The sequence below is a fragment of the Halichoerus grypus genome, chromosome 10 (genome assembly GCF_964656455.1).
Source record: "Halichoerus grypus chromosome 10, mHalGry1.hap1.1, whole genome shotgun sequence".
Lineage (NCBI taxonomy): Eukaryota > Metazoa > Chordata > Mammalia > Carnivora > Phocidae > Halichoerus > Halichoerus grypus.
Genome location: NC_135721.1, coordinates 122,065,408 through 122,079,645, shown reverse-complemented (window position 1 = coordinate 122,079,645; position 14,238 = coordinate 122,065,408). Strand labels below are relative to the sequence as shown.

The 14,238-nt window shown below is 45.8% G+C and overlaps 1 protein-coding gene across 17 annotated transcripts in view; it reads left to right on the top strand.

The window, feature by feature from the left end:
• The window catches only part of PTPRT (protein tyrosine phosphatase receptor type T), a 1,085,477-nt gene that overhangs the window by 376,494 nt on the left and 694,745 nt on the right, over positions 1–14,238 (top strand). For all 17 annotated transcript variants that reach the window (XM_078057227.1, XM_078057222.1, XM_078057226.1 and 14 more), the window contains exon 5: positions 7,301–7,416. In XM_078057227.1, the coding sequence (XP_077913353.1) occupies positions 7,301–7,416 (116 nt within the window). The remainder of the gene's footprint in view (positions 1–7,300; positions 7,417–14,238) is intronic.

Below are 14,238 nucleotides of genomic sequence, written 5' to 3'. Positions count from 1 at the left end.
TGGGACAGGTTCCAAGGGGTTTTGGCTAGGCGGTGTTTAGGATCATTGTATTTTGTGTCTGTGCAAGGGAGCCCTTCTTCCCCAAAACCAGCCAGCTTCTCAGGAATGCTGAGATCATACGAGATTCTTCATTACTCTGGCCTGAGCTTCCTGCCCTCTGGGTTACCTGCTGGGTGTTTGGGATTTCCTTAGGTGGGTCTGTCCATGCAGTCATGCCTGCTGAACCAGACCTCATGTGAAGAGGGTCCCAGAAATCCCCCCAGCCATGCAGTGGGAATTTTCACCTCTGTTATAAGGCCCAACCTAATTCCTGTTCCTTATTCCAACCTCAACTCTGCCTTAACTCCAAGCACTGTTGCCTTAACTCGATGCACCATTTATATAGTAGATAGTTAATCCAACTCACCCCGATTAAGCCTTCCCCTCCCTGGCCTTCTGGGAATCAGGATTAGCTGCCCGTTAAAGAATGACCTTTGATCTCACCCTGGACAACTGCTGCAGGACGTGTTTGCCCTCCCTGTGGTCCGCCTAACCCCACACACTCAGCTCTGCCCAGCTCCCAGTCTTGAGGTGGTCTCTGTGAGGCAGGGTTCAGTTTCCCCAAGCCCTGCACACATCCCATCCTCGCTGGGGACGCTCACCTCTGTTGTGTCCAGCTGCATCCCTGCTTCTTACCCTATACTTGGTTTTTCTAGTAGGTGACTTTCGGCCCTTCCCAGAAGAATCTGGCCTGGCTCTCTTGTCGGGGATCCCAGATCTCTCTACTCAGAGTGGGGAATTTTCACCTCTGTCTTGAGGCCCAACCTGATTCCTGTCCCTTGTTTCAGTCTCAACTCCGCCTTAACTCCAAGCACTGGTTTGCTGTTAAAGCCAAATGCTTCCTTCTCTCTGAGACGTCTGTATGGGAAAGGGTTCTCTGGAGGGTGTTTAGATGCTTTTACACCCTAAAGCCTCATCCTCCCCTTGGAGTACCCCCCCCAGCCTCACTGGGGCTGCTCCTGAATTTAGGATTCTCCCTGACAGCCTTGTATTCCTCCTGCTGAGGAGTGTGGATTGTGTGGTTATGGAATTGCTGAGAGCCTGTTAGCCAGCAAATGGGCCACAGGATGTAACTCAGAAGGATGTGACTCTGGCTGTGTTCCTGGGTAATGGGAGTACAATGCAGAGTTTAGCCTCGATGCTTAGGCGGCTTGGGCTTAAACTCCCCAGAAATCAAAAAGTGAGGACTCTGTGATAGTGGCTGGAATTGGAAAAATTCCACTGAACAGTATGTACAAATCCTGGCGGTGCATATAGTCTGCAGGGGTCTGTGCACACAGCTCCTGAGTTGCATGGAGTTGAGCGGTGCCTCGCAAAGGCCCCTTCTCCAGTTGGGTGCTCAGTCCACAGCCACTCCAGCTCTTCACTCCTACTTTCTTCAACAGGTAAATTATTGCACATGAGCTATGTGTCAGGAACTTGCGCTGGACATGGGGGGCACTTCAGTCATCAAGTTGGTTAGATCCTTGTCTCCATGGTGTTAGCCGAGTGGCAGAGGGAGGAAAGCCACTCAATAAGTAATAGTAAGTAGTAACAAATGTAACTTCAGATAGTGATAGCGTGGTGGAGAGAATAAATGTGAGTTGCTGTGGTTGGGGAGGGCTCCTTAGGTAGAGAGGGCAGGGGATGAGTCTGGGCACCTGTGGCCTGAGCTGACACCTGAGTCCCTTGTGCGGTGATCTAGGGAGGGGGGGCAGGCCAGGCAGAGGAAACAGCAGGTGCAGAGGCCCTGCAGTGGGAATTCACAGGTGTTGCCAGAGTAGCTAGAGTGTAGGGAGCACAGGGGAAAAGGGTCTGAGTGAAGGTTGGGGAGGGAGGCTGAGGCCAGGCCACGGAGGGGCTGAGTGTCTTGATGAGGTTAGGCTTTAATCAAAACACAAGGAGGCGCCCCTGGAAGGATTTGTCCTAGGGATTGATTTGATCTCATTTAAGTGTTTAGAAGATCACTTTGGCTGCTCTGCAGAGAATGAGCTGAAGGAGAATAGAGAAGCCAGGAAGACCGATCAGGAAGGAAGTTCTGGAGTCATGGAAGAGGTAGGTGGTGGTGGCCTGGACCAGGCTGGTGGAGAGACGTCCGTTCACCGTTTGGCATGTGTTTACTGAGCATGTACTCCAGGACAGGCACTATTCTGGGTTTATGCACATTCATTCTCTGACCTTGGGGGCTTCCGTTGAGATGGAAGACACTGGAAATGAAACAGTCAGGTAATTAATTATATGATCTGTAACAGGGTAAATTAGTTGGCTAAGACTGCCATATAGAATGTTACATGCTGGGCAGGCTTAAACAGCAGAAATGTATTTGCCCACAGTTCTGTAGGTGGAATTCCAGGATGAAGAGAGCAGGGTTGGTTTTTCCTGAGGCTTCTGTCCTTTGCAGCTGGCTGCCTTCTTGCTCTGTCCTCACATGGGCTTTGCTCTGTGTAGTGTTCCTGATATGTTTCTGTGTGTCCAAACCTTCTCAGGACACCAGATAGATTGGATTAAGGTCCACCCTAATAAAAGCCCTATCTCCAAATACCGGCACACTCTGAGGTGTGGAGCAGTAGGGCTTCAATATCTGAATCTTTTTTTGGGGGGGGGACACACAATGTAGCCCGTAACAGATGGTCAGCAGTGCTATGAAGAAACAAAGCACAGAGATGGAGAGAGGTGGACAGGTGAGAGAGAGATTTAGGAGGTAGAGTCCGCTGGTCCTATTTGATGGGTTGGTTTGGGAGGCAGAGGCATCAGAAATGGTGCTCTCCTGGGTTTGTGGCTCGGGCACCTGGCTGGTGCGGGCTGGGGTGGTGTATGTCTCTGGAGCTGAGTGATGCCTTCCAGCGCGCCGACCGTGTGTGCATCCTGGGGGAGCTCGGGGAGCCGTGAGTCATGCGTGCTGCTGGTGGCTCCGGCACTGTCCTTTGCACTGACGGCGCCTTTTGCCCCCAAAGCCTTCGTGTGAGTGCATTTATGGTTTCACTCACGGGTGCTAAAAACTTAACTATATTTAGAAACACGCATTCTCCTCAGGCTTTGTAATTCTCCACTTCCGTCCTCCAAAACATTTTTTCTCTTAATATCAGGTCAGCACTTATCAATAAGCTCTTTTGCTAAATATTCCAAAAGTTCCAGGGCCGGTGGGGTGGGGGCCAGTTAGTGCCTGATTTGCAACTGTATTCTCGATCGATTTGAGCTGAAGTTACCACTTCCCGTGATTGCCGTGCAGCTTCCAAAACACCGACCGACAGACAGGCGTAAGACTCAAAGGAAATGATTTTCTCTTACAAACTGAAGCCTCTCGTCTGTATTTTATAGCCCATTTAACATTTTTGTGGGATTCTAAAAGTATTTTAGCCATTGTCACCCCTCTGCTGTCATTCTCGGTGTCAGCTGTGAGCAGGGACACCACAGCTACAACCGCACACGAGAAACGTCGGCACGATTTTCCACCCCGTCTCCAAGTTTCTAGCTCCCAAGTTGACTTTTAGAATTTTTTAAATTCTTTTTTTTTCCCCCATCACAACCTTGCAGGGCCATGTCACCGAGCCCACGGAGCGTCTGCAACACGTTTCTAATGTATGTACTGCGCTTTCTCCTCAATCGCATGGCTTCCTACTGAGCGCTGTCAGGTTTAAAGAGCGAGATAAAGGGCATAATACTGTGTCTCCAGATGCTGCGCTGACATCGGCAGGAGTTTAAATGTCACCAACATCAAGGCGTTTTGCCCCAAATGCACAGCCAGTTTGCTGTTAACCCCCCTTCAGTGGGACCCCACTTTGGAGGTGCTGGGTCTTAGTGGGGAGTGAGGGTGGAATGTTTAAAACCACGTGCTGGAGACTGGGCTGGGCCCCAAGCTCAACCGTGTTTGGCCCCAGGTTGGCAAGCGGAAGCTGGCGGGATAAATTCTTTCCCTGAGCTGTAGATGCTGGAGGAAAATCATGGTGAAGAGAGCGTAGGGCTCAGAAGTAGACCTGAGGGGGAGAGAGAGAGACAGAGAGAGTGTGTGTGTGTGTGTGTGTGTGTGTTTTGGGGGGAGAGGGAGGGTCAGAAAGGCCAGGAGCTCAGAGAAGTGGCCTGAACAGGTCGCCAACATAAGGACGCTCCCCAGTTCTGGGTAAGTTCTTGTGTCGGGAACGTTGATCTAGGGCTAGCAGTCATGTGATCCACAGCATGCTGCCTGGAGGGTTGGGGGCATCCCTGGATTTATGGAGCCAGACAAGGCAGGACCGGCCAGTGGGAATTGTTCTAGATGACTTACATAGGAGCTAACAGAGACTGCATGTGAGGAGAGCTTGCCTGCAGATGTGTTTTGTTAAGTCTGCATGGCGTTTTAATGGAATTTAGTCAAGATTTTAGAATGAGAGATTTCACATAAAATCGGATTTCTTACTTGGGTTGAGAAATTGGACGATTGGCTGCCCTGAGCAAAGTACTCTGGAGTGGCCTTCTCTGCTGGATTTGAGTAACCCCCTTTCAAGGGGTCATGGGGTCTTTATCCGTTTCTCCTCAGGCCCTACACTCCTTAGTCCCTCCTCAGTGCTGAGGCTGGTGTCAGATACCAGTTGTCACTGTGTGTGCAATGTTACTGTTCTCACAGAGAGAGAAATCTTTATTTTACTATTTTTTTTTTTTTTTTTTAAGATTTTACTTTTTTGGGGGAGAGAGAACGAGCGAAGGGGAGGGGCAGAGGGAGAGGGAGAAGCAGGCTCCCCGCGGAGCAGGGAGCCCGATGCAGGACTCGATCCCAGGATCCTGGGGTCATGACCTGAGCTGAAGGTAGACGCTTAACTGACTGAGCCACCCAGATGCCCCCAAATCTTTATTTTACACAAATCTCTATCAAAAGTGGGAAAGTAATTATGGAACAAGGAGGTGGTGTTTTGTTTTTGTTTTGTTTTCCACTGACCCACTTTATTCATTGATATAACTGGCTTCTGTGGGTGCATGGGTTCAACCTCACTGCTATAAACCATCCATGTTTCACCAGAATATTAACCCTAGGGGCCATTAAGCCTCTAAATTCTCTACCCCTTAACCTAGAAGGGAGGGAAGAAGAGGGCCTGAAGATGAAAGAATCCAGACAAAAGGTCTGCTGCTGAGAAGCCGGGAATCAGAAGCAAGCAGGGGACATTGATCCAGAGATCCATTTCCCATTGTACAAGTTCCAGAGGTTAAACCATTTGCCCAGTGTCCCCAAGGGTAAGGACAGACAGACGTCCCTTTGTGAAACCCAGCACAAAGCCTCCCAAGATTGGAGCTAAGACTGTCGTCCCTCCCTGCATGGAGTGGCTGTTCCCTCCCTTTTAAACCTGGGGTGTAAAGGGGCTTACAAGGTTTACTTTTAGTCCTACTTGAAGAATTGACTTGAACTGATAGTTGCAAAAATAACTTTATAAAATTATACAGGAAAGCCAAAAGGAAACAATTTCAGACAATCAAAGCAGCATGGTATTTGTCAGGTTGACCAGATGCTGGAATCTTCAGTTTAGAGAAGCCTGCAAGGAGAGGTCTCCCCTGTGCCTTTGCTGCTTAACACGACTTTAGCAGTGGGGTCCTGAAGGTAGCATGAGGGGGTCCCTGAGCTGTTGTCCTTTTTTAAGAGCCTGAGAAGAAGGTGTGTTTTCACACAGCAGGTCTGCCTAATCATGCCAAAGGTTTGGCTTTGGCTGAACTCTCTATGTCATGACACACATTGGTAGAGCAGGTAGTTCAAAGTGGGAAGGCCCTGGGGACAAATGGCTGGGAACAGGATGACTCATGATTAAATACTTGGGAGCAATGAGAGGAGCCTTGAGTCAGCACAGCCTGGCCTGCAAGCCCTTTCTCTCAACCCTGGCATCCAGGTGACACCACTGACCTCCCATTACCCAGGAAGCCAGAGAATGTATGATTTAAATGTTGACTTTTGGGCTAAGATTTGGACTGAATTCTGTTTGTCTCTTACTAATGCCATGTAGCTTTGAGCAAATTAAACTCGTTGAGCCTTGGTTTCTGCCTCTCTGAAAGGGGAATAGTAATATTGTCTGCTTTACAGGAATGTTACAAAGTTAAATTAGATAAAGCATGTAAAGCATTTATCAGAGTGCCTGGCATTGCCAGAGCTTTAGATAAGTGACATTATTGCTTTTAGTCGTCTCTCTGGGTGTTGGACTCTCTCTGAAAAGATGGCCAGAGGCCCTTGTTGAACCTTCTTGGTCATCTTAACAACTGTTCATTTGGTCTCATCGTGGTGTAGTGGCTGTCCAGTTCATCATTGATTTGGTTGATGTGCTAGGAGATCCTTGGCACTTTTGTGCCTCAGTGAAGAAATTCATATTTCTAGACATTGGTTAGCAACCCACGCATCTTGGGTGGGCTCAGATAGGTGAGACCCTGACTCCACAAACAAGGAAAGAGATGAACCCATTACCCCACATGAAACAGTTTCATTCTGGGATGATTACTCACAGACCCTGTGAGTTTCATTTATTTGAAAGTCCCTTTTCCTGTTATGCCAAGTCCCCAGAGCAAATGTCCCACATCCCTCCCATCCTTGAGAGATACTGTAGCTTAGAGTTCAGAGTGTAGACTGAGTGTTGCTTGAGTTCTCTCTGCCTCAGTTCACTCACTGTAAGACAGAGATGATCCTGCCACCAGCCGCGTTGGGTTCAGTGAGTTACCGTGTGTGGACCCCGCACAGCGAGTCCTGTGTGAATGACAGCTCCTGGTTTTCTCCTCCACCTCTTCTCCCTCCTTTGCTCTACCTTCCTTATCATCTTCCTCATCGGCGTCCTCACCATGGCCAGGCGTGTGGGTCTTAGGCTCAGAGGTGCTTTGCTTCAGCTTTCCTCTTTCTGCTCTCAGGCTGGAGGGAGGACTTCTCTCTGATGAATCCTCCCCATGTCCCCACCTTCAATTTTTCCTTCCGAACATGCCAGTATTGCCCAGATGCTAATAAGTGGGATTTTGAGGCTCCAAGAGACCTGAATTCATGTCTTGGCTCCCTCACTTTCTGGCTCTCTGACTGTGCTGAACTATGTAAGTCCTCAGAGCCTTCATTTTCTGATTGTGAAATGGAGATGTTACCCATCGCCTGGATATTGGCGGGGTTTAAGTGAGGCGATCACGTGAAGCTCTTAGGACAAGCAGTGCCCAGCAACAGTAGCTTCGCTGCGCCAGGCCACTTCCCAGGTGTTGATGCCCCGCTGCCCCGCGCTTGTCCTGAGCTGCCGTCCACCCATGGGGACGTGCTGCCGGCTGTTGAATTCAGCCCTCACGTGCAGTTTGGTTTCTCTCCTAGGAAAAGCACCTCACTTTCTGCGGCTCCAAAATGTTGAGGTGAACGTGGGGCAGAACGCCACATTTCAGTGCATCGCTGGTGGGAAGTGGTCTCAGCATGACAAACTTTGGCTCCAGGTAAGGATGGGAGTGGCCCCCTGCTCATGCCTGCCCATTCCTCGGTAAGGGCAGAAAGCATGTGCTGGGATGAAGGGCTCGGTGTGGGTAAGCGGAGGGGTATTTTGATGTGCCTCTGCTCCTTGGGTGATACTCTGCCTCCATGATCTTGTGAGATCTTCACTCTAATTTGGTTCTGTAGGCATCAGGATACCCATTTTACAGATGGAGAAACTAAGACCACAAACCTAGAAGTGCCAGAACTAGAATTTGTAATTATGCCCTTTCCACGCTGCCTTCTAACAAACTTTGTCCTTTAAGGCCAGACTCCCAGGGCGAAGGCAAAATTTAATACTTTAGATTCTGGGTATGTGGAATCATGAAATCTTCACTGAAGGGACCTTAACTACCCAGTGGTCCACCGGATCCTGTCTGATGGGTAATGCTCCTCCACAGTATTCTGGTAAAGTCTGATAAAATCACCCTTTGCCAGAATATTTCACTACATCAGCAAAGCCTTGTGTTCTTTGGCTGAAAGAGTCTCTCAAGAAAGTCAGGAGGATATTCTGAGTTTGAATCTGTTCTGCTCTTAGGTCTGCTCCTTGGCCTTACTTTCAAAGCAAGATAAGAGAGGATCTCTTTCAGTGGAGGTAGGGGAAAGATGGGACACAGAATTAGACACAAATTGTTGCAGCATCAGAGATATTCCCAGGGATGCTAATGTAGAAATACCAGTGAGTAGCCACATGGGCTATTGAACGTATTTTGGTTTTGTTTTATATTTTACACAAATTCATTGAGGTTTCATTGAGATAAAGTACTTAAAATGGGTAATTTAACACATTTTCACGTGTGTATATTTGTGAAACTGTGATCACAGTCAAGATACTAGACATATCCATCATCCTCAGAAGTTTCCTTATTCCCATTTGAAATCCCTCCTTTCTGCCCTCCTTACTCTCATCTGTCTCCAGGTGATCACTGATCCATGTTCTGTCACTGAACAGTTGACCCTTGATCTTGCACAGGTTTGAACTGGGTGGGCTCACTTATACATAGATTTTTTTTTTTCCCAATAAATACAGTACAGTACTGTAAATGTATTTTCACTTCCTTATGATTTTCTTAACATTTTCTTTTCTCTAACTTCACTAAGAATACAGTATATAATACATATAACGTACAAAGCATATATTGACTATGTTATCGGTAAACCTTCTGGTCAACATAGGCTATTACTCATTTAGTTTGTTGGGGGAGACAGAAGTCATACACATATTTTTGACTATAGTGGGGCTTGCTGTTTTTAACCCCCATGTTGTTGAAGGGTCAACTGTGTATTCATTTGCATGTTCTAGAATTTTATATGAAGTCACACTGTATGTACTCTTTTTTTCACTCAACAGAATTACTTTGAGATTCCTCTATGATGTGTATATATGAACTTTATTTAAAATTTTTTTTGTTGAGTAATCCTCCATTGTATGAAGATACCATGATTCCTTTATACATTCATCTGTGGATGGACATGTGGGTTGTTCATTTACCGGTTATTTAAAAACAAGTTGCTATGAACATTCATGGACTTGAATGGACGTATGGGCAAATGCTTTCGTTTCTCTTGGACAGATGCCTAGAAGTGGAATGGCTGGGTCATCTAGTAGATGTGTAACTTTTAAAGAACTGCTGAGCTGTTTTCCCATATGGTTGTACCATTTTGCATTCCCATCAGCAGTGGATGGGAGCTGTCTTTGCTCACCAACATCCCTGCCAACGCTTGGTATGGTCATTCTTTTTAGTTTGAGCCATTTGAACAGGTGTGTAGTGGTACCTCCTCGTGATTCTTGTTTCCCTTTCCCTCAGGACCAGTGATGTTGAACTCCTCTCCATGTGCTCATTTGCTGGCATTCGTGTGTCATCTTTGGTGCTGCCTGTTTCAGTTTTTTTTGATCCTTTATTACTGGTTTGTTTCCTTATTATTGCATTTTGAAGTTCTCTATATGTTCTGGATAGAAATCCTTCATCAGCTACATGCTTTGCAAATATTTTCTCTCTTCATCTGTGGTTTTTCTTTTCATTCTCTTAATTGTAGCATTGGAAGAGCAATTTTTAAATTTGGATGAAATCAAATTTATCATTTTTTCTTTTTTGGATCTTGTCCTGGCATCATTTGTAAGAAATCTTTGCCTAACCGAAGGAGACAATGATTTTTTTCTTCTGTTTCCTTCTGGAGATTTTATAATTTAGCTTTTACATTTAGGTCTGTGATCCATTTTGAGTTAATTTTGCGTATGGTGTGAGGTATGCATCGAAGTTCTTTTTTCTTTTGGTGTGCATTTAGATATCTCCATTGTTCCAACATCATTAGTTGAAAAAGAGCCGCCTTTCTCTGCTGTGCTGCTTTTGTCCACAGAGATAGGGGGCTATTCCTGGGCCCTTGCTCCTGTTCCGTTGATCTCTTTGTCTATCTTTATGCCACTATCACACTAACTTGGTTACTGTAAGCTTTATAATAAGTTTTGAAATCTGGTATGTTAGTCTTCCAGTTGTTCTTCATTTTCACAGTGATTATGGCTGTTCTATGTCTTTTGCATTTCCATATGACTTTTAGAATCACTTTGTCAACTTCTACATGAAAAGCCTGTTGGGATTTTGATGGGGATTGATTGCATTGAATCTGTCAATCACTTTTGCAGAGAACTGACTATCTTAGCAATAATGACTTTTGTGAGTCTGAACATGGTATAGTTCTTCATTTATTTAAGGTCTATGGTGATTTCACTCAGCACTCACTGTAATTTTCAGTGCATAGGTCTGACACATTTTTTTGGTCAGACTTATCCTTGGTATCTGATATTTTTGGTATAAAAAGATCTCCATTTCTGACTTTTACTGCTGCTGTATAGAAATACAATTGACTTCCATATACTGATCTTGTATCCTACGACCCTGTTAAGGTTACAATGGCTATTTACATTTAAATTAATTAAAATAAAATTCCGAACTTAGACGCCCATCACACTAGTCACGTTGCAGGTGCATAGTAGCCATGCGCATCTAGTGACTACCATGTTGGACAAGCGCACACAGGACATTTGCAACATTGCAGAAAGTCTTAGTGGAGAGCATAGCCTGAGCTTCAGCAAAACATGAATATTGGTTGGAAGACGCTAACTCCAGTTACCTCTACCTTCATTTATTGAAAGATCTCCATCATCTCTTCTGGCTGATCTAGTTTGGATGTTGGTCCCCAGCCCATGCCCAGCCATCTCTCCGCACATGGATGGAAGTTCATAGTATTGCTTCTCTTCTTGCATTTGAACCCATTTCCTGCAGTTGGAAAATCCCTGGGTGAAAAAGCACCTCTCGGGGCTGACCATTCTTCCTTGCTCCTTAGCAGTGCAGTAGAATGAAAAGAGTAGTAGTGCCCGACCCTCTTGCTTCCCTGGGCTGCCTGCAGACCACAAGACTCACGGTAAACTTCCATGTGTCACTCAAGTATTTAGTATTAATTCATCTTTCAGTTGTAATTCGTATTCGTGTGCATCGGGCTCTCTAGAAGCTTTGTCATTTCGACGGCATTGCCTCGGTTGGGTCAGGAGACTGAGAAAGAACAATCACAATATTTTCAACACCTTTACTTAGCTTTTCCAATTATTTTATGATGATTGTTGCTGCATTTCTGAGTTGCATGTCCTAAACCTTGGCTTTATCAGCAGGAGGATTTAGAAGGTAATAGAAGTATTGGAGAAAATAGAAACATATGGTGTGGAGCTCTTCCACATCTTATTTATTTACCTCCTTTTCAGTGTAAACCAAATCTTATTTCACAGAACGTTTTTCAGGTGGCTTATAATGGGACATAAAGCATGACAAGATAGCATAAATTAAAAGTGAGGCAGCGGGAGATAGGAAAGGAACACACTGCTGCAGAGCTGGTCATAATGTTAAAACTGCGTTTCTCCACATCTGTGGCTTCCTGGGTTTGGAGGGGCGGGTCACGGGCGGAGCCCACCGCACCGCAGCTGCTAACCGCATAAAGGAAACTTGTCAGATACACAGTTCAGAGTGTCCACAAGATAAACACGAAGCAATTGCTCTGGAAACTTCTAACTTGTTCACACAGAAGCCAGACAGGAATTGTTCCCAGGAGTCCTCATAAAGAAAACAGCGTCTGATGTAAGGCACGGCGTTCTGTCTATTGAGGGCACACAATTGAGCTTCACAGGCTCGTTTCCTATATTGGTGCTCTGTGCAAAGGCAGTTTGGGGAGGTGGTCGAAGAGGGAGGGGATGGGGTTGGGCAGTGGGGTGGGACAAAAGTCCCCAACTCTCTGCTAATATGTCTCTATCCTGGGATACTTTAGATATACCTGGTGAGTGAATAGTTTCAATAGCTACTCCTTTAAGGAAACCACCAGAAATATTGTCTCCTTCATCTGTATTTCAGGAAATACTGGGAGGTAGATGGTTTACACTGTGCTGTCTGGTAAATGCTGCTTGGCTAGTTAAGTCCAGGCTTACATTCAGCAGTGTGGTTGGAAGTGAGTTAACATCTCTGTAGAAAATATGAGGCACCTGTTATGACACCTGCCTGCCGATCAGGAGGCCGCTGCACCCTGATCTGACACGGGCTGAAGCAGTAGTGAATTTCTCACGAGATGCTGCTTTGGATCTGTTCCAGCACCTGGAGGAACAGCATACAGACTGGCCACAGTTCTGTTCCACAGATCAGGGCTTCTGTGACTCAGTCTGAAAATTTCCAGAGTAAGCGAAACAGGTATACTGTGGCCAAGAGTCTACCTTTCAACAATGCTATTTCCTTCTGTAGCTTCCAAGAGACACTGAGACATCACTGTTGGTCACCAAAGATGGAAACGTTTTTTTATCCACCAGTTTTAAGTCAGGGAAATAAAGCCAGTGACTCTGTTTCCAGAATAGTATGTCATTGCCCCTTTTCTCCAGCAATGAGATAAATCCCTATCGTCTGTGTTGGAGAGAATGATTGCCTTCCTTTCTATAGAGTGGGACGCTATAGCGTGCTTATCCTTAAGTGCTTTCTGATCATAAATTAGTAAGTTAAAAAGGAAGACCAGCCCATACCCCTGTTTACTGTCTCCTGGAAACTTTATATGCCCTTTAGAAACCCCCAGCTGCTGGTGCCAGCTTTCATGGTATTACAGTGCACGCTCTTACCTAAGAATCAATGGATAGGATCTATGCAAAAAACATGTATCCCTGAGCCTAGAACAACACTAGTCTTTTAGGGAAAAGGCTGATAGAGGCCACTAAAAGTTATAAACAAGCTCATCTTGTTTGGGGGTGATTTCTCCTTGAGAAGAGTATAATGCCATGGTCTATGGTGGAAGGGCCTCATTCATAACTTGCTAATTCCTTATGTGATACGTTGGCCTGAGCAACCGAAACTTAAAATTTTTAAGGATTTCTGAAGCAAGTAGATGGTGTTCGCCCTGAGTGGAATGTCCAGTAAGCAAAGCAGCCTGCAGTTTGGGGAGCCCTTTAAAAAACAGAACAATGCTCAGGGTCCAGCTAGGTGGAGGTGTGCTGACAGATTATCAGTGCAACTCAGGGAAAATGTGTATGTGGGTTCATCTTTTCTGGAAAGTAATTTGGCATAGGTAGCTAAAATCTTAAAAGTACGTGTTCTTCCCACAAGTAATTTTATTTTTGGGAATTTAAGAAAATAACCAGAGACAGAAAAAAAAATGTATCTGCAAGTATGTTCAAAAGGATGGAACCTGAAAACATCCTGAACATCCAGCAGAAGGGACTGAAGAAGTAAATGCTGGAATGGAGTCATTAAATATCAGGTTATAGAAGTATATTGAATGCCATTTTCACAATAGGCGTTTAAGTGAAAAGAGCAGGTTATAAGACAATGCGTTCAGTATCTTTTTAATCAAAAATAAACAATGCAGGGCGCCTGGGTGGCTCAGCTGGTTAAGCCACTGCCTTCGGCTCAGGTCATGATCCTGGAGTCCCGGGATCGAGTCCCGCATCGGACTCCCTGCTCAGCAGGGAGTCTGCTTCTCCCTCTGACCCTCCCCCTTCTCATGCTCTCTCTCTCTCTCTCATTCTCTCTCTCAAATAAATAAATAAAATCTTTAAAAAAAAATAAACAATGCGTATTTATGCACACAAATATACCCATATTTATATAAATAGTATTATACGTTAATGCTATAAGACATGTATCAGGGACACTTAGTAATTGATCGTGATGGTAGATTATGTATGCTTTGTATTTTTACCTTTTCTGTTTCATCCAAATACTTTGAAATGAATATAGGTAACTAATAGAAACAGAAAAAAAACCACGAGGCCCCGCAGACTTAGAAGCAGCCCCCCCCCCACTTTCCCTCACACTCTCCTCACCAGCAGATACTGTTCATCTGAGAGGGGGTTTAGAAATATTCTGTATGTGGCACCTGGTCTTTATGGAAGACTGTGGCTCATGGTGTCAGCCCCACCGCAGGGCTTATTTCCAGGCGTCCCTACAAAGGATTTGCTTCCCCATGGGTTTGTACAACAAATGACATTTGACGCGTCACAGAAATGAGGCCGTGAGTCCAAGCGCTTGGCACAGATCTCAGTAGGGACAGCATATGTGTTTCGACAAATCACAGGCATTGGACTGGGAGCAGACCCTAATCTGGCAGGAAAAGGCTCTTGCCCTGTGAGTGCGTCAGCTCCACACCAGTCACACCAGGGCTGATGAGATAAGCAGACAGGTCAGTCCTTTCTGCAGCCGATGTTTCCAGCCAGCCTGGTTCCCTGCTCTCTGTAGGGCTGCCGCTGGCTCGGGGCTGTGCATGTGCTGGAC